This window comes from Neopsephotus bourkii, unplaced genomic scaffold, assembly GCF_033783945.1.
Source record: "Neopsephotus bourkii isolate Nb327-2 ecotype Australia unplaced genomic scaffold, CSIRO-AGI_Nbou_v1 NB_1025, whole genome shotgun sequence".
Taxonomy (NCBI): Eukaryota; Metazoa; Chordata; class Aves; order Psittaciformes; family Psittacidae; genus Neopsephotus; species Neopsephotus bourkii.
This window is the reverse complement of record NW_026901514.1, coordinates 272,671-291,010: the sequence shown is the minus strand read 5'-3', so window position 1 is coordinate 291,010 and position 18,340 is coordinate 272,671. Positions and strand designations below refer to the sequence as shown.

At 55.5% G+C, this 18,340-nt stretch overlaps 2 protein-coding genes across 2 annotated transcripts; one reads left to right on the top strand and one right to left on the bottom strand.

The window, feature by feature from the left end:
• Positions 1 to 235: 235 nt before the first annotated feature.
• On the bottom strand, positions 236 to 2,631 carry LOC133215997 (class II histocompatibility antigen, B-L beta chain-like). Its single transcript, XM_061360403.1, has 6 exons — positions 2,500 to 2,631; positions 1,635 to 1,904; positions 749 to 1,030; positions 544 to 647; positions 441 to 464; positions 236 to 349 (listed from the first exon to the last, which is right to left on the bottom strand). The coding sequence occupies exons 1-6, from the start codon at positions 2,600 to 2,602 to the stop codon at positions 338 to 340; spliced, it is 795 nt and encodes a 264-aa protein (XP_061216387.1). The 5' UTR covers positions 2,603 to 2,631; the 3' UTR covers positions 236 to 337.
• Positions 2,632 to 3,053: 422 nt separating this feature from the next.
• LOC133215998 (HLA class II histocompatibility antigen, DR alpha chain-like) lies at positions 3,054 to 5,300 on the top strand. The gene is made up of 4 exons (XM_061360404.1): positions 3,054 to 3,165; positions 3,707 to 3,964; positions 4,043 to 4,324; positions 4,959 to 5,300. Exons 1-4 carry the CDS (start codon positions 3,093 to 3,095, stop codon positions 5,111 to 5,113), a joined length of 768 nt encoding a protein of 255 aa, XP_061216388.1. The 5' UTR covers positions 3,054 to 3,092; the 3' UTR covers positions 5,114 to 5,300.
• The last annotated feature ends 13,040 nt before the right edge of the window (positions 5,301 to 18,340 follow it).

Sequence of the window (18,340 nt, the reverse complement as noted above, 5' to 3'; positions counted from 1 at the left end):
CATTTCTTCCTTACCCCCTTCCCCCCCCCCCATGGGATGAGTCCCCTCGTGCCCCATAGAGGAGCCTTCCTGCCCTATAGAGCTCCAGTTCTGCTCTATCCCTATGCTGATGCCACTGCCCCACACTGTGTCATTCCCCTCCCCTGCCCCACAGCCCCCCCCCAACAACCGGGGCTGGAGCAGTGTGGGCCGTTTAATTAGAGCTGAAGCTTCTGTGTGTTACAGTTGTGGGGCTGGAGGGGGGGAAACCGGTATTGGGGACACCAGGGGTCGCTGTGGGGTAACACTTGTGGGGCAGAGCCTGCTTGGAGCCGCGTGCAGTGGGGCAGGAGCTTGCTCAGGAGCTGGCCTGTGGGGAGAGAAAAGGGGGGGCTGAGTGTGGGGCTGGGGTGACCCCAATGTTGGGGTGCTGGGGAGATGACGACACACATAGACATTACCTGCAGTGGGGGGAAGTAAGTGCCCTGCAAGACAGAGATGGGGTCAGTGTGACACAAGGGCACCCCAAAGCACCCCCAAACCTTGAGGACCCCCCCCATTCACCTTCTTGCGCATGTAGAAGATGAGCCCCACCACGATGAAGATGAGCCCCAACATGAAGCCCCCGATGCCCGTCACCATCTTGCTATTGCTGCCATCCGTCAACTCTGGAGAACCAAAATTGGGGGGGGTTGTGGTGTAAATTTAGGGTTCCCCCCCCCACCACCTTCATTTTGGGGGGCACCGGCCGGGTTCGGGGTGTCCGTACCCCAATGGACGACGCTGGGCTGCTGGAGGCTGACGTGTTCCACCTGGCAGGCGTAGGTGTCACCGCGCTGCGGGGTGGTTTCCAGCATCACCAGCACCTGGTAGGTCCAGTCGCCGTTCTGGATGACGTCGGTGGACACCACGCGCTGCAGCTCCTCGCGCCCGTTCTGGAACCACCGCACCTCGATGGGCGCGGGGTAGAAGTCGCTCACGGCGCACGCCAAGCGGTTGGTCTGCGGCGCCGAGCTCGACTGCACCGGGAAGATCTCGACCTTGGGAGGCACTGCAGGGGTGGGCGACCCGAGGCGTTGGGCAACGCAGCAATGGGGAACCCAATGGTGGTCACCCAGTGTTGTACAACCCAATGTGTTCATCAACCCAGTAATGGGCAATGCAATGCATTGGGTAACCCAATGGTGGTCACCCCAGTGTTGTACAACCCAATGTGTTCATCAACCCAGTAATGGGCAACCCAATGCATTGGGTAACCCAATGGTGGTCACCCAGTGTTGTACAACCCAATGTGTTCATCAACCCAATAATGGGCAACCCAATGCATTGGCCAACCCAATGGTGGTCAACCCAATGTGTTTATCAATGCAACACTGGGCAACCCAACAATGGGCAACCCAATGCATTGGCTAACCCAATAGTGGTCAACCCAATGTTGGACAACCCAATGTGTTCATCAAACCAGCAATGGGCAACCCAATGTTGTACAACCCAATGTATTGGCCAACCCTACTGGTGATCTACCCAATGTTGTGCAAAGGTGGCCAAGCCACCAACCGCTGCCATGGTCACAGCCCCGGCCACAGCCCAGCCCCAGCGGTGGAAGGGGTTGGTTTGGGTCTGCTCCTGAGGGAAGCGTTCTGCCATGGACTCACCTCTCCGATCTACGGTGAGAGGGCTCCACACCCCATAGTTGTGCCGGCAGAACGTGTCCACTGCAGCTCGTGTCTGCTCCAGTATTTCCACCTGGCTGTTGAAGTGCTTGGCTTGGAACTCGCCCTCGGGGGTATTGCCCACATAGTGCCCCACATCGCTGTCGAAGTAGAGGTCCTGCTCCCGGTTGTAGATGTACTTCTCCAGAAACCGGACGCGCTCGGTGCCATTGAGGTAGTGACACTCGGCCTTAAACACCAACTGGAAGATCCCTGTTGGTGCCGGGTGTTGGCTCAGGGGGAGCGGCTCCCCCCTTCGCTACGTGCTGGGGGGGCCACAGGGAGGGACAGGAGAAGGGGGCCCCCAGAGAGCCCCCAGAGACCCAACAAAGACCCCGAAGACCCAACAGAGACTCCATAAAGACCCCCCCAGACTCGAAAGACCCAACAGACCCCAAAGATCTCCAAAGACCCAACAAAGACCCCGAAGTCCAAACAAAGACCCCATAAAGACGCCCCCAAACTCGAAAGACCCAACAGAGACCCCCCCAACCCCAAAGATCACCAAAGACCCAACAAAGACTCAACAAAGAGCCCCCAAACCACAAAGACCCAACAAAGACCCCCCAAAAGACTCCCCAAACCCAACAAAGACCCCCCTGAAACACCCCCAAAACACCAACAAAGACCCAACGAAGACCCCCCAAACCCCAAAGACCCAACAAAGACCCCCCTGAAACCCCCCCAAACCCAACAAAACCCCCCCAAAGGACTCTCAAAACCCAACAAAGACCCCTCCAACCCCCCCCCCAACCCCAAGGACACCCCAAAGACCCCTTCCCCCCCATCGCCGTGGCTCTGCTCTCACCCGACAGCTCCTCGCCATGAGCCGGGGGGGCTCCCAGTGCCACCAGTGCCACCAGTGCCACCAGCACGGCCCCAGCCGCTCCCAGCGGACCCCCAGTGCCCATCGCGCTCTCAGCAGACTCCCCTTCCCAGTAAACGCGATCGCACTCACTGGGAGGGGGGGTTCCCAGTGTTGGGTGCTGGGAGCCCCAGGAACAACCAATGAGCATCGAGGCTGGGGCAGCGTCACCCGTTGCTGGGTAGAACAGGAGCCAACGGGGCTCCCGTCCACACTTGGTCCCCGTTGACGCCGTCACCCCCCGGCTGCCCCCATCACCCCCACGGCCACCAATGGGGCTCCCCCATCTCCGTGCCCCCCCCCAGCGTTGTCACTGACCCCAAACCCCCCTCCATGGGGTTCAGGTGGGGTCAGGTCGGGGTTTAGACCCCATTGCGGTGCCCGTCGGGCTGTCTGCTCCATAGGGTACCCCGCGGCGCTGCTCTGCCTGGAGACAGTTGCGTCATCAGCGGGGAGGCTTCTGATTGGTCGAAGGGGCTTCAAGGGGTGCTCTGGCATCCCCGCGTCGCCCCTTGGAGCAGCAGGAGACGGGAGCGATGGCCGGAGGGTTGGGAATCGCAGCCCTGCTCCTGCTGCCGTTGGCTCTATGGGGCACGACGGCTGTGAAAGGTGGGTGAAGGGTGGTGGGGTATGGGGCGGGGGAGGCCCAATTGTGTGGGGCTGGGAGGGTCACGCTGCCCCATAGCGTGTGTGGGGTCCTGGAGCCCAACACTCAGGCTTAGGGGAGGAAGAAGAGGAAGGGGGTGGCTTGGGGATGCTCCTTGAGGATACTCCATGAGGATACTCCATGGGGATGCTCCATGAGGATGCTCCATGGGGATGGTCCTTGAGAATACTCCATGAGGATGCTCCTTGAGGATGGTCCTTGAGGATGATCCTTGAGGATGCTCCATGGGGATGTTCCTTGAGGATGCTCCATGAGGATGCTCCCTCCATGAGGATGGTCCTTGAGGATGCTCCATGGGGATGCTCCTTGAGGATGCTCCTTGAGGATGCTCGTTGAGGATGGTCCTTGAGGATGCTCCTTGAGGATGCTCCTTGAGGATGCTCCATGGGGATGCTCCTTGAGGATGCTCCTTGAGGATGCTCCATGAGGATGCTCCTTGAGGATGCTCCTTGAGGATGCCCCGTGCCCCCTTCCCATCCGCAGTGGGGAACACGATCACGCAGTCGGAGTTCTACCAGCGGGACGAGAGCAAGACGCAGCAGGACAGCGAGTTCATGTTCGACTTCGACGGGGACGAGCTCTTCCACGTAGATCACGACCGCAAGGAGACCGTGTGGTTCCTGGAGGAGTTCGGGAAGTTCACCAGCTTCAAGGCTGAGGGAGCCCTGCAGAACATGGCCATCGGCAAGCAGAACCTGGAGATCTCCATTGCCCACAGCAACAAGTCCCGGGTGTCCATCGGTAAGCGCCATCCCCCTCCCTTTGGGTACCACAATGCGACGCCTCCACGGTAACCGGCTCCGACCGCATCGCCCCCAGTGCCGCCGGAGGTGTCGGTGTTCCCCAAGCACCGCGTGGAGCTGGAGGAGCCCAACGTGCTGGTGTGCGCCGTGGAGAGGCTGTGGCCGCCGGTGCTGACGGTGGCGTGGGAGCGCAACGGGCAGGCCGTGAGCGATGGCGTCTACCAGAGCGTGTTCTACCCGCGGGAGGACAACACCTACAGGCTCTACTCCTACCTGACCTTCGTGCCCCAGCGCGGGGACCTCTACGTGTGCCGCGTGCGGCACAAGGAGATCCCCGAGGAGTTCCAGAAGGAGTGGGGTGAGGAAGAGGGAGGGTGGGAAAGGGGGAAGGGGAAGGGGGTATGGGGGTGAGGAAGAGGAAGGTGGGATAGGGATGAAGAAGAGGATGGGAAGGGGAAGAGGAAGAAGAAGGGGAAGAGGAGGAAGGGGGTTTAGGGATGAGGAAGAGGAAGGTGGGATAGGGATGAAGAAGGGGAGGATGGGAAGGGGAAGGGGAAGAGGAAGAGGAAGGAGAAGAGGAGGAGGAAGGTGGAATGGGGGTGAGGAAGAGGAAGGGGAAGAGGAGGAAGGTGGGATAGGGATGAGGAAGAGGAAGGTGGGATAGGGATGTGAGGAAGGGGAAGGTGAAGAAGAGGAGGGTGGGATGGGGGTGAGGAAGAGGAGGATGGGATGGGAGATGAGGAAGAGGAAGGTGAAGAGGAGGAAAGTGGGATAGGGATGAGGAAGAGAAAGGTGAGGTGGGGATGAGGAAGAGGAAGGGGAAGAAGAGGTAGGTGATGAAGAGGAGGGTGGGATAGAGATGAAGAAGAGGAATGTGGGATAGGGAGGTGAGGAAGAGGAAGGTGAGGAAGAGGAAGTGGGATGAGGATGAGGAAGAGGGTGGTTGGATGGGGGGGGTCCTCACCTCTTTTCTCTCCCCCCCACCTTCGCAGAACCCAAAGTGCCCCCCGCTGCCTCTGAGACCACCCAGACCCTGGTGTGCGCCCTGGGCTTGGCCGTGGGCATCGTGGGCATCGTGGTGGGCACCATCCTCATCATCAAGGCCATGAAGATGAACAACGCCCACAACCACAGGGGGGTCTTGTGAGCCCCCGGCACCCCAAACCTGGCCCCTCCACACCCCTTTCCCCTTGCAGACCCCCAAGTAGAGGACAGGGGTGCCCTGCCCCACAGCTCCCCATGGCAACCGCTGCCCTTCACCCTCCTCTTTGCTCCCCTCTCCTGCGCCGCCTGGTAACTGCAATAAAGTGGGTTGGGGTTGATCCCACCACGAGGCCACTCTCAGGGGTGATCTATGGGGCAGCTCTTGGGTGAAGCTTGGGGGTCTAGCAGCTTCTTCTGTTCTAAGGAACCCCAGGATGGGATGTGGGGCTCCTGGGTGGCTTCCTCGCACCCATAGAACGACCAGGAAGTTCTTCACCATGAGGCTAATGGGGCACTGGAATGGGTTGCAAGGAGAGGGTTTGGATGCTCGGTTGGAGCAACCTGGTCCAGTGGCAGGGGTTGGAACTGGAGGAGCTTTAAGGCCCCTTCACCCCAACCCATTGCGGGATTCGACGTCCTGCGGTCGGGCTTTAGGACCCAGCGGCGCTGGCCGAAGCCGCCGGTGAAGCGGCGTCGGACCTGATTGAAGCCCGCTCGGCACCGGAGGCGGGTGCGTGCAGGGAAGGTCGGACCTGATTGAGAACCCCGCGTTGATTCGACCGCGTCCGGACCCGCCCTCTATAAAGCGGGAGGAGGAAGCCGCCGCGTTAGTGCAGGGTTTAGTGCTGCGGATGAGGTTTTAGTTTCGGTTTCAGTGAGTGGGAGGTCGCTCTGCCTCTATGTTGTTAAATCGCTGTAATTAGCGCCTGTCATTAGTTTCCTATCGTTAACCCCCGCCGTGCCCTTAGTAAACACCTTTGGGAAGATTTCCTTTTCCCTCAAACACGCCGTAAACCCCTCTTTCCACAGCAAAAAACGCCCCGTTATTTCTTTCCAACCCAGTGTGCTGCCCACAGACGGGTTTGGATTACTTTGTGTGCACCCATGGGTCAAACCCCTTCGGGACCTGTTTCGATTCCAGCCATTCGAATGGGAGCATCACAGGGAAGCTGTTCTGGGTGTCATTATGGAAAGGGGAAATGGGGGTGAGTGGTGCCTAGGGGGGTTTCCAGAAGGTTCCTCCCTCCCCCGTGGAGGCTGTGTCACTTGTTACCAGGCAGAAAGTGGTGATGAGACCTGGGGAGAAGGACTTGGTGTCCGGTGAGGGGAAGCTCAATGCGATGGAGCCTGGGAGCCACCCTTGTCCTGGGCTGCATGCCAAGAGCGTGAGCAGCAGCTCCGGGGGTTTCCAAGGCTGCATCCTGCGTCCAGCTCTGGGGTGACAGCACAGGAGGGGCATGGAGCTGCAGGAGCCAGGCCAGTGCTTAAAGGGGCTGCAAGGAAACCTGGAGAGGGGCTTGGGACAAGGGCCTGTAGGGACAGGGCAAGGGGAATGGCTTGAACCTGCCCGAGGGGAGACTGAGCTGAGCTCTTAGGCAGCAGCTCTTCCCTGTGAGGGTGCTGAGGCGCTGGCACAGGGTGCCCAGAGAAGCTGTGGCTGCCCCATCCCTGGCAGTGCTCAAGGCCAGGTTGGACACAGGGGCTTTGAGCAAGCTGCTCCAGTGGAAGGGGTCCCTGCTCGTGGCAGGGGCTGGAGCTGGAGGAGCTTTAAGGTCCCTTACACCCCAACCCTTTGCGGGCTTCGACGTCCTGCGGTCGGGCTATAGGACCCAGCAGCCATGAGCGAAAGAGAAGCGAGGCTGGGTCGGACCTGATTGAAGCCTGCGGCACCACCCGAGGCCGGTGCTTCCAGGGAAGGTCGGACCTGATTGAGAACCCCGCGTTGATTCGACCGCGTCAGGTTCCGCCATACATGAGGCTCAGTGGAGGCGTTGATGCTGCTGGTGCTTTCGGGGTTGCCGTGCACGGGACATAGCTCCCGTAATTAGCGCTTTTAATTAATTCTTTATAATCATTAACCCCCCCCCATCCTATTAAATGCATTTGGGATGACCTCTTTTCTTTCAAGCCCGCCACAAAACCCTGCTTTCCACCACTAGAAACACCGGTTATTTCTTTTTCCAACTTAGAGTACTGCCCGCAGAGGGTTTGGGGTTACTTTGCGTGCAGCCATAAGTCAAACCCTTTTACAACCGGTTTTGACTCCAGCCATCGCAATAGGAAGCTGCTCTTTGCCTTCTGGGATACCCCTAGGTGTCCTTGGGAAAGGGTGTTATAAAAATTCCGCCTTGGCCATGATCTGATTTAATTAATTTTTTATTACAATTGATTAATATCGAGAGGCAATAAGCAAGCAGCGCTGGGTGCGCCGGGGAGTCTCCGCTCCACCCAAGAGGCACACCGAGAGTTCTGGGGTACAGTCTCTTATACTCCTCGGTCTTGGGTTTCAACCAATCCTGTCGTCTCCTTCACCCCAATATCGACGTGGTTCTTTTTCATTGTTCTCCTCCTGTTGCTGGGATCTTATCTTTGGGTGATGAAACTTCTTAAAAAGTCATTGAATTCCTTGGCAATACATTAACAGGGGATGTCTGTCACAAGCTTAACCACCATCTTAGCCCCCTCAATTCCATTTCTTATATAGTTACGTATTGAATACACAAGTTTCACCTCATCCCGTAACAGAATGTATCCCTTGATTACCTAACCCCCTCAAGGCATTCAAGCAGTTAAACAAAACACCCTCTGTAATTAGCAAAGCATTTGAGACATTCAAGTAGTTAAACAAAGTACCCCTTAAACTAACAAAGACTTTGATTAGGAAGGATTATTCCTTTGTTCCTTCTTTTCTTTCATCATTGTATTGACAGGAACTTCCATCTTAATCTGATCATTCCTATACATTCTACACATGATTTTCGATTCCTCCCAAAGTGCAATGATGACAAGGACTCCTAAGTTTCTGACACGAATCATGCCTATATACCTCACAAGGGGAAATGGGTATGAATGGTGCCTCCCTCCCCCACGGGAGCCGTGTCACTGGTTACCAGGCGGAAAGCGGTGATGAGAGCTGGGGAGAAGGACTTGGTGTCGGCTGAAAAGCTCAATGCGGCAGGGGTTGGAACTGGAGGAGCTTTAAGGTCCCTTTAGCCCAACTCATTGCGGGATTCGACGTCTTGCGTCGGGCTTTAGGACCCAGCGGCGCTGGCCGAAGCCAGACTGGGTCCGACCTGATTGAAACCCTCGGCACCACCCGAGGCTGGTGAGTGCAGGGAAGGTCGGACCTGATTGAGACCCCCGCGTTATTTCTCCCTTGTCCGGTCCGTCCTATATAAGGCGGGAAGTGGCAGTGGGGCCGTTAGAGAAGGTGTTGCAGTTACCGCGTGCAGTGGGTTTGGGGTTGCTGTGCATGGGAGGTAGTTCCTGCCTGTGATATTACTGCGTGTAATTAATCCCCGATAATTCTTAACCCATTCTCTTATTAAATGTTTTCGGGAATAACCACTTTTACCTCAAACCTGACACAAAGCTCTGTGTTTCACCCAGTCAACAAATCCCATTTTTTTTTTTTTCCAGCCCAGTGTTCTGCTCCCAGACGTGCTTAGGTACTTTATGTGCACCCATAGATCAAACTCCTTTAGTTAACGGTCTTGAGTCCAGCCATCCTAACGGGAATAACACTGGGAAGCTGTTCTTTGCCTTCTGGGATACTCCTGGGTATCATTAAGAAGGGGAAATGAGTGTGAATGGTGTGCCCCCCCCCCTGGGAACCGTGTCACTGGTTACCAGGCGGAAAGCACTGATGAGAGCTGGGGAGAAGGACTTGGCATCGGCTGAGGAGCTCAATGTGGCAGGGGTGGGAACTGAAGGAGCTTTAAGGCCCCTTTACCACAAACCCTTTGCTGGATTCGCCGTCCTGAGGTCGGGGTTTAGGACTCAGCGGAGTTCAGCAAAGGAGACGGAGGCTGGGTCGGACCTGATTGAAGCCTGCGGTGCCAGCGGAGGTTGGTGCTTGCAGGGAAGGTCGGACCTGATTGAGACCCCCACGTTGATTCGACCGCGTCCAATCACTCCCTATGTAAGCCGGGAGGCGTTGTCTAAGTCAGACATTGCTTTTTCTGGTGCTGTGGGGGTTCCTGTGTATGGTAGGTAGTTCTGCCCCGAGTAATTAGCGCCTGTAATTAATCTCCTGTAATAGTTAAATCCCCATGTCCTATTAAATGTATTAGGAATAACACCTTTACACTCAAACGAGCCACAAAACTGCTTTCCACCCCAAAAAAAAAAACTCGTGTTTTTTTTTCTCCAACACAGAGTGCTTCTTTCAAACGGGTTTGGGTTCTGTCCTGGCCAGGGGAGGCTGCAGTGCGTAAAGTGGCTGCAGGAAACCTGGAGAGGGGCTTTGGACAAGGGCCTGTAGGGACAGGCCAAGGGGAATGGCTTGAACCTGCCCGAGGGGAGACTGAGCTGAGCTCTTAGGCAGAAGCTCTTCCCTGTGAGGGTGCTGAGGCGCTGGCACAGGGTGCCCAGAGAAGTTGTGGCTGCCCCATCCCTGGCAGTGCTCAAGGCCAGGTTGGACACAGGGGCTTGGAGCAAGCTGCTCCAGTGGAAGGGGTCCCCGCTCGTGGCAGGGGTTGGGACTGGAGGAGCTTTAAGGTCCTTTCACCCCAACCCTTTGCGGGCTTCGACGTTTTGCGGTCAGGCTTTAGGACCCAGCGGCTTTGGCCGAAGGCGAAGCGATGTTGTGTCGGACCTGATTGAAGCCTGCGGAACCATCGGAAGCTTCTCAGTGCAGGGAGGGTCGGACCTGATTGAGAGCCCCGCGTTATTTCGACCTCGTCCGGTCCGCCCTATATAAGGCGGGAAGCGGCAGTACAGCTGTCAGAGAAGGAGTTGCAGTTAGTGTTTGTGGTTTTGTGAGGGCTGCTCTACATGGCAGGTAGTTCCGGCCTGCGATACCAGTGCCTGTAATTGATCCACGATAATTCTTAACCCATTTTTTCATCCTATTAAATGTTTTCGGGAATAACCACATTTATGTCAAACTTGACACAAAGCTCTGTGTTCCACCCCCGCAAAAAATCCCTTTTTTTTTTTTTTTTTCAACCCAGTGTTCTGCCCCCAGACGTGTTTGGGTACTTTGTGTGCACCCATAGATCAAACTCCTTTAGTTAACGGTCTTGAGTCCAGCCATCCCAGCGGGAGTAACACTGAGAAGCTGTTCTTTGCCTTCTGGGATACTCGTGGGTGTCATTAAGAAGGGGAAATTCGTGTGAATGGTGTGCCCCCCCATGGGAACCGTGTCACTGGTTACCAGGCAGAAAGCGGTGATGAGAGCTGGGGAGAAGGACTTGGCATCGGCTGAGGAGAACCTTAATGTGGCAGGGGTGGGAACTGAAAGAGCTTTAAGGCCCCTTTACCACAACCCCTTTAGCGGGATTCGCCGTCCTGCGGTCGGCCTTTAGGACCCAGCGGCTTTTGGCGACGGTGACGGATGCTTGGTCGGACCTGATTGAAGCCCACGGCTCCCCTCGGAGGCTTCTGAGTGCAGGGAAGGTCGGACCTGATTGAGACCCCCGCGTTGATTAGACAGCGTCCGATCTTGCCCTATACAAGGCAGGAGGCGGTGGCAGCGAGGTCAGTATGGGCGCTGTTGGTGCAGATTTCTTTGCTGGGAGCTGCAGGTAGCTGCTCCCCCAATGGTTGGCTCCGCCTAATTTAGCATTAAACTCTTCTGTTCTATTAAATGCGTTTCGGAATAACCCGTGTTTTCTCACATACGCCCCAAAGCCCTGCTTTCAGCTCCTACAAACACCCGTTGTTTCTCCAACTCTAGTGCTGCCCGCAGAGGGGTTGGGGTTACTTTGTGTGTACCCATGGGTCAAACTCCTTCGGGACTAGTTTCGACTCCAGCTATCCCAATGGGAGCATCACCGGGAAGCTGCTTTTTGCCTTCTGGGATATTCCTGGGTGTCATTAGGAAGGGGAAATGCGTGTGAACTGTGCCTTTATCCCCTATGGAAGCAGTGTCACTGGTTACCAGGCAGAAAGCGGTGATGAGAGCTGTGGAGAAGGACTTGGCGTCGGCTGAGGAGAAGCTCAATGTGGCAGCGGGTAGAACTGGAGGAACTTTAAGGCCCCTTCACCTCAACCCATTGCGGGCTTCGACGTCCTGCGGTCGGGCTTTAGGACCCAGCGGAGTTCGGCGAAGGCGGCGGAAGCTGGGGTCGGACCTGATTGAAGAACGCGGAGCCACCGCAGGGTGGTGTTTGCAGGGAAGGTCGGACCTGATTGAGACCTTGTCTTGTCCCGCCCTATGTAAGTCAGGAAGCGGTGGCAGCTGCTTCAGTCGGGGGGCTCCTGCTGTTGGGGTCGGTGTTATTGTGTGGTGCAGGTAGTTTCGCCCGTTGTGGTTATTAAACCCCCGCTTCCCTATTAAATGCATTTGGGAATAAGCCGGTTTTCCTCAAAAGCCCCCTAAACCCTGCTTTCCACCCCAATGTGCTGCCCTAAAAGAAGGGGTGGGGTTACTTTGTGTACCCCCATGGGTCAAACTCCTTTCGGGACCTTTTTCGATTCCAGCCATCCTAATGGGAGCATCACTGGGAAACTGCTCACCCCAAGCCATTGCTGGCTTCGACGTCCTGCGATCAGGCTTTAGGACCCATCGGCTTCGGTCAAAGGGAAAGCGAGGCTGCGTCGGACCTGATTGAAGCCTGCAGCGACACCGGAAGCTTGTGATGTTAGGGAAGGTCGGACCTGATTGAAACCCCCGCGTTGATTGGACCGCGTTCGATCTTGTCCTAGATAAGGGAGGAGGCGGTGGCAGGGAAAGCAGTGTGGGTGCTGTAGGTGCAGTTTTTTTTTGCCGGGAGATGCAAGTAGCTTCTCCCGCAATGTTTGGGTCCGTCTAATTTATTCTCTGTTAGCATTAAACTGTTCTGTCCTATTAAATGCGTTTCGTAATAGCCCATGTTTTCTCAAATACGCCCCAAAGCCCTACTTTGTGCTCCTAGAAACACCCGTTGTTTGTCCAACTCGAGTGCTCCCCGCAGAGGGGTTGGGGTTACTTCGTGTGTACCCGTGGGTCAAACTCCTTCGGGACTAGTTTTGACTCAACCCATCCTAATGGGAGCATCACCGGGAAGCTGCTTTTTGCTTTCCGGGATATTCCTGGGTGTCATTAGAAGGGGAAATGTGTGTGAATGGTGCCTCCCTTCCCCATGCGAACCGTATCATTGGTTACCAGGCAGAAAGCGGTGATGAGAGCTGTGGAGAAGGACTCGGCGTCGGCTGAGGAGAAGCTCAATGTGGCAGGGGTTAGAACTGGAGGAGCTTCAAGGCCCCTTCACCGCAACCCATTGCGGGCTTCGACGTCCTGCGGTCGGGCTTTAGGACCCAGCGGAGTTCGGCGAAGGCGACGGAGTCTGGGGTCGGACCTGATTGAAGCCCGAGGCGCCACCGCAGGTTGGTGCTTGCAGGGAACGTCGGACCTGATTGAGAGCTCCGCTTTTTCTCTGCAGCTTCCCCTCCCGCCCGACATAAGGCGGGAGGCGGTGTTAGCAGTGTCAGTGGAGTTCTCGCTGCTTTTCGTGCTGGAGGGTTTTGCCGCGGAGCACGTAGCTTTGGTCCCTCGTATTAGCGGCTGTAATTAATAGTTCATTACGGTTGAACTCATATGTCCTATTAAAGAAAATTTCGGATAACCCGTTTTTCCTCAAAGCTGCCCCAAACCTCTGCTTTCCACTCTTGGAAACACCTGTTATTTCTATTTCCAACCGCAAGTGCTGCTCGCAGATGGATATGGGTTACTTCGTGTGCACCCATAGGACAGTGTTTTTCAGGACCGGTTTCAAAAACGGCCATCCCAATGGGAGTATCACTAGAAAGCTGATCTTTGCCTCCCGGGATACTCCTGGGTGTCAGTAGAAGGGGAAATGGGTGTGAATGGTGCCTCCCTCCCGCATGGAGGCTGTGTCACTGGTTACCAGGCAGAAAGCGGTGAGACCTGGGAGAATGACTTGGGGTGTCGGGTGAGCAGAAGCTCAATGTGGCAGGGGTTAGAATTGGAGGGGCTTTAAGGAACGTTCACCCAACCCACTGCAGGTTTCGACATCCTAAGGTTGGGCTTTAGGATCCAGCGGCGGTGGGCGAAGGCGAAGCGAGGCTGGGGTCGGACCTGATTGAAGCCTGAGGCTCCATAGGAAGGTGATGCTTGCAGGGGTGGTCGGACCTGATTGAGACCCCCGAGTAGATTCGACCGTGTCCCGTCCCACCCTCTATAAGTCAGTAGGCGTCGACACCGGCTTCAGTGCGATGTTTCTGCTTGTAGCGGGATTGGTGTCTGGCTGTGCGGTTGTAGTTCCGCTCCTGTAATTAATTTCTTGTAATTATTAAAGTTCCCCGACCTAGTAAATGAGTTTGGGAATAGCCCCTTTTCCCTCCAACCTCCCATAAAACCCTGCTTTCACCCTGAAAGGCACCCTTTATTTCTCCATCCCCGAGTGCTCCCCGTGAAAGCTTTTATGCTGCTTCGTGTGCACCTATGGGTCAAACCCCTTCGGGACCTTTTTCGACTCCAGCCATCTTAATGGGAGCATCACTGGGAAGGTGCTCAGTTTATGCGGGATTCGAGGTCCTGCGGTCGGGCTTTAGTACCAGGAGGCTTTGAGCGAAAGCAAAGCGAGGCGGGGGTCGGACCTGACTGAAGCCTGCGGCGACCCAGAGTCTGGAGCTTGCAGGGCTGGTCGGACCTGATTGAGACCCCCGCGTTGATTCGACAGCGTGCAGTCCCTCCCTATAGAAGGTGGGAGGCGGTGGCAGCGGCGTATGTAGAGATGGTGTTGCTTCTGTTGCTTTGGGGGTTGTGGTGCGTTGCAGGTAGCTTCGCCTCCCTTAATTAGCGCCTGTAATAAGCCCCTTATAATCATTTAACCCCACTGTCCTTTTAAATGTATTTAGGAACTACCCGTTTTCCCTCAAACCCACCACAAACCACTGCTTTCCACCCGAAAATGATACCCGTTATTTCTTGTTTTAACTCAAGCTTCTCCCTGCAGATGGGTTTTGGGTTTTTTGTGTGGATCCGTGGGTCAAACCCCTTTAGGACCGGTTTTAACTCCAGCCGTCTCAAAGGGATCATCACTGGGAAGCTGCTCTTTGCATTCTGGAATACTCTTGGCTGCCATTAGGAAGGGGAAATGGGTGTGAATGGTGTCTCTATCCCCCGTGGAGGCAGTGTCACCGGTTACCAGGCAGAAAGCGGTGATGAGATCTGGGGAGAAGGACTTGGACTCGGCTGAGGAGAAACTGAATGTGACAGGGGTTGGAACTGGAGGAACTTTAAGGCCCATTCACCTCAACCCATTGCTGGCTTCGACGTCCTGCGTCGGGCTTTAGGACCCAGCGGAGTTCGGCGAAGGCGACGGAGGCTGTGGTCGGACCTGATTGAAGCCTGCAGCGCCACCGCGGGTTGGTGCTTGCAGGGGCGGTCGGACCTGACTGAGACCCCCGCTTTCTCTCTGCTGCTTCCCGTCCAGCCAGACATAAGGGGGGAGGCGGTGTTAGCAGCGGCAGTGGAGTTCTTGCTGCTTTTGGTGCTGGAGGGTTTTGCCGCGGAGCACGTAGCTTTGGTCCCTCGTATTAGCGCCTGTAATTAATTGTTCATAATTGTTAAACTCTTATGTCCTATTAAAAACATTTGGAAATAACCCGTTTTTTCCTCAAAGCTGTCCCAAATCTCTGCTTTCCACTCTTGGAAACACCTGTTATTTGTATTTCCAACCGCAAGTGCTGCTCGCAGATGGATATGGGTTACTTCGTGTGCACCCATAGGCCAGAGTTTTTCAGGACCGGTTTCAAATACGGCTATCCGAATGGGAGCATCACTGGAAAGCTGATCTTTGCCTCCCGGGATACTCCTGGGTGTCAGTAGAAGGGGAAATGGGTGTGAATGGTGCCTCCCTCCCGCATGGAGGCCATGTCACTGGTTACCAGGCAGAAAGCGGTGAGACCTGGGAGAAGGACTTGGGGTGTCGGGTGAGGAGAAGCTCAATGTTGCAGGGGTTGGAACTGGACGAGCTTTAAGGCCCCTTCACCCAACCCACTGCAGGTTTCAATGTCCAAAGTTTGGGCTCTAAGATTCAGCGACAGCGGGCGAAGGCGAAGCGAGACTCGGGTCGGACCTGATTGAAGCCTGCGGCTCCATAGGAAGCTAGTGCTTGAAGGGTTGGTCGGACCTGATTGAGACCCACGCGTATTCGACAGTGTCCCGTCCCACCCTCTGTATGTCAGAAGGGGGCGACACCGGCTTCAGTGCGATGCTTCTGCTTGTAGCGGGATTGGTGTCTGGGTCTCCGGTTGTAGTTCCGCTCTTGTAATTAATTTCTTGTAATTACTAAAGTCCCCCAGCCTAGTAAATGTGTTTGGGAATAGCCCCTTTTCCCTCCAACCTGCCATAAAACCCTGCTTTCACCCTGAAAAACACCCTTTATTTCTTCATACCCGAGTGCTCCCTGTGGAAGTGTTTGGGTTGCTTCATGTGCACGTACGGATCAAACACCTTCGGTACCTTTTTCAACTCCAGCTATCCTAACGGGATCATCACTGGGAAGCTGCTCAGTTTATGCATTGCGGGATTCGAGGTCCTGCGGTTGGGCTTTAGGGCCCAGCGGCGTTGGGCGAAGGCGAAGCGAAGCGGAGGGGTCGGACCTGATTGAAGCCTGCGGCCGACCGGAGCCTGGAGCTTGAAGGGATGGTCGGACCTGATTGAGACCCCCGCGTTGATTCGCCCGCGTCCGGTCCCGCCCAATAGAAGGCGGGAGGCGGTGTCAGCGACGTCTGTAGACATACTGTTGCTTCCTGTTCCTTTGGGGATTGTGGTGCTTTGCAGGTAGCTTCGCCTCCCTTAATTAGCACCTGTAATAAGCCCCTTATAATCATTTAACCCCACTGTCCTTTTAAATGTATTTAGGAACTACCCGTTTTACTACAAACCCACCACAAACCACTGCTTTCCACCCGAGAAGAATACCCGTTATTTCTTGTTTTAACTCAAGCTGCTCCCTGCAGATGGGTTTTGGTTTCTTTGTGTGCACCCGTGGGTCAAACCCTTTTAGGACCGGTTTTAACTCCAGCCGTCGCAAAGGGATCATCACTGGGAAGCTGCTCTTCGCATTCTGGGATACTCTTGGGTGTCATTAGGAAGGGGAAATGGGTGTGAATGGTGCCTCTATCACCCATGGAGGCAGTGTCACCGGTTACCAGGCAGAAAGCGGTGATGAGACCTGGGGACAAGAACTTCGTGTCGGCTGAGGAGAAGCTCAATGTGGCAGGGGTTGGAACTGGAAGAGCTTTAAGGCCCCTTCACCTCAACCCATTGCTGGCTTAGACGTCCTGCGTCGGGCTTTAGGACCCAGCGGAGTTCGGCGAAGGCGACAGGGGCTGGGGTCGGACCTGATTCAAGCCCGCAGCGCCACCGCAGGTTGGTGCTTGCAGGGAAGGTCGGACCTGATTGAGACCTTGTCTTGTCCCGCCCTATGTAAGTCAGGCAGCTGCTTCAATTGGGGGGCTGCTGCTGTTGTGCTCGGTGCTATTGTGTGGTGCAGGTAGTTTTGCCCGTTGTGGTTATTACACCCCCGCTTCCCTATTAAACGCATTTGGGAATAAGCCGGTTTTCCTCAAAAGCACCGTAAACCCTGCTTTGCACCCGAAGGTGCTGCCCTTAGAAGGGGTGGGGTTAGTCTGTGTGCCCCCATGGGTGAAACTCCTTTCGGGACCTTTTTCGATTCCAGCCATCCTAATGGGAGCATCACTGGGAAACTGCTCACCCCAACCCATTGCGGGCTTCGACGTCCTGCGATGAGGCTTTAGGACCCATCGGCTTCCGGCAAAGGGAAAGGGAGGCTGGGTCGGACCTGATTGAAGCCTGCGACTCTATCGGAGTCTGGTGAGTGTAGGAAGGTCGGACCTGATTGAGACCCCCGCGTTGATTGGACCGCGTTCGATCTTGCCCTAGAAATGGAGGAGGCGGTGGCAGCGAAAGCAGTGTGGGTGCTGTAGGTGCATCTTTTTTTGCCGGGAGCTGCAGGTAGCTGCTCCCCCAATGGTTGGTTCCGTGTAATTTATTCTCTGTGAGTATTAAAATGTTCTGTCCTATTAAATGCTTTTCGTAATAGCCCATGTTTTCTCAAATGCGCCCCAAAGCCCTGCTTTCTGCTCCTATAAACACCCGTTGTTTGTCCAGCTCGAGTACTCCCCGCAGAGGGGTTGGGGTTACTTTGTGTGTACCCGTGGGTCAAACTCCTTCGGGACTAGTTTTGACTCCAGCCATCCCAAAGGGAGCATTACCGGGAAGCTGCTTTTTGCGTTCTGGGATATTGCTGGGTGTCATTAGAAGGGGAAATGTGTGTGAATGGTGCCTCCCTTCCCCATGCGGACCGTATCATTGGTTACCAGGCAGACAGTGGTGATGAGAGCTGGGGAGAAGGGCTTGGCGTAGGCTGAGCAGAAGCTCAATGTGGCAGGGGGTGGAACTGGAGGAACTTTAAGGCCCCTTCACCCCAAACCTTTGCAGGCTTAGACGTCCTGCGGTCGGGCTTTAGGACCCAGCGGAGTTCGGCGAAGGCGACGGAGTCTGGGGTCGGACCTGATTGAAGCCTGCGGCGCCACCGCAGGTTGGTGCTTGCAGGGAAGGTCGGACCTGATTGAGACCACCGCCTTTTTTCTGCGGCGTCCTGTCCCGCCCGATATAAGGCGGGAGGCGGTATTTAGCAGCGGCAGTGGAGTTCTTGCTGCTTTTGGTGCTGGAGGGTTTTGCCGCGGAGCACGTAGATTTGGTCCCTCGTATTAGCGCCTCTAATTAATTGTTCATAATTGTTAAACTCTTATGTCCTATTAAGTACATTTGCAAATAACCCGTTTTTTCCTCAAAGCTGCCCCAAGTCTCTGCTTTCCACTCTTGGAAACACCTGTTATTTCTATTTCCAACCCCAAGAGGTGCTCGCAGATGGATATGGGTTACTTCGTGTGCTCCCATAGGACAGAGTTTTTCAGGACCAGTTTGAAATCCGGCCGTCCCAATGGGAGCATCACTGGAAAGCTGATCTTTGCCTCCCGGGATACTCCTGGGTGTCAGTAGAAGGGGAAATGGGTGTGAATGGTGCCTCCCTCCCGCATGGAGGCCATGTCACTGGTTACCAGGCAGAAAGCGGTGAGACCTGGGAGAAGGACTTGGGGTGTCTGGTGAGAAGCTGAATGTGGCAGGGGTTGGAAGTGGACGAGCTTTAAAGCCACTTCACCCCAACCCATTGCGGAATTCGAGGTCCTG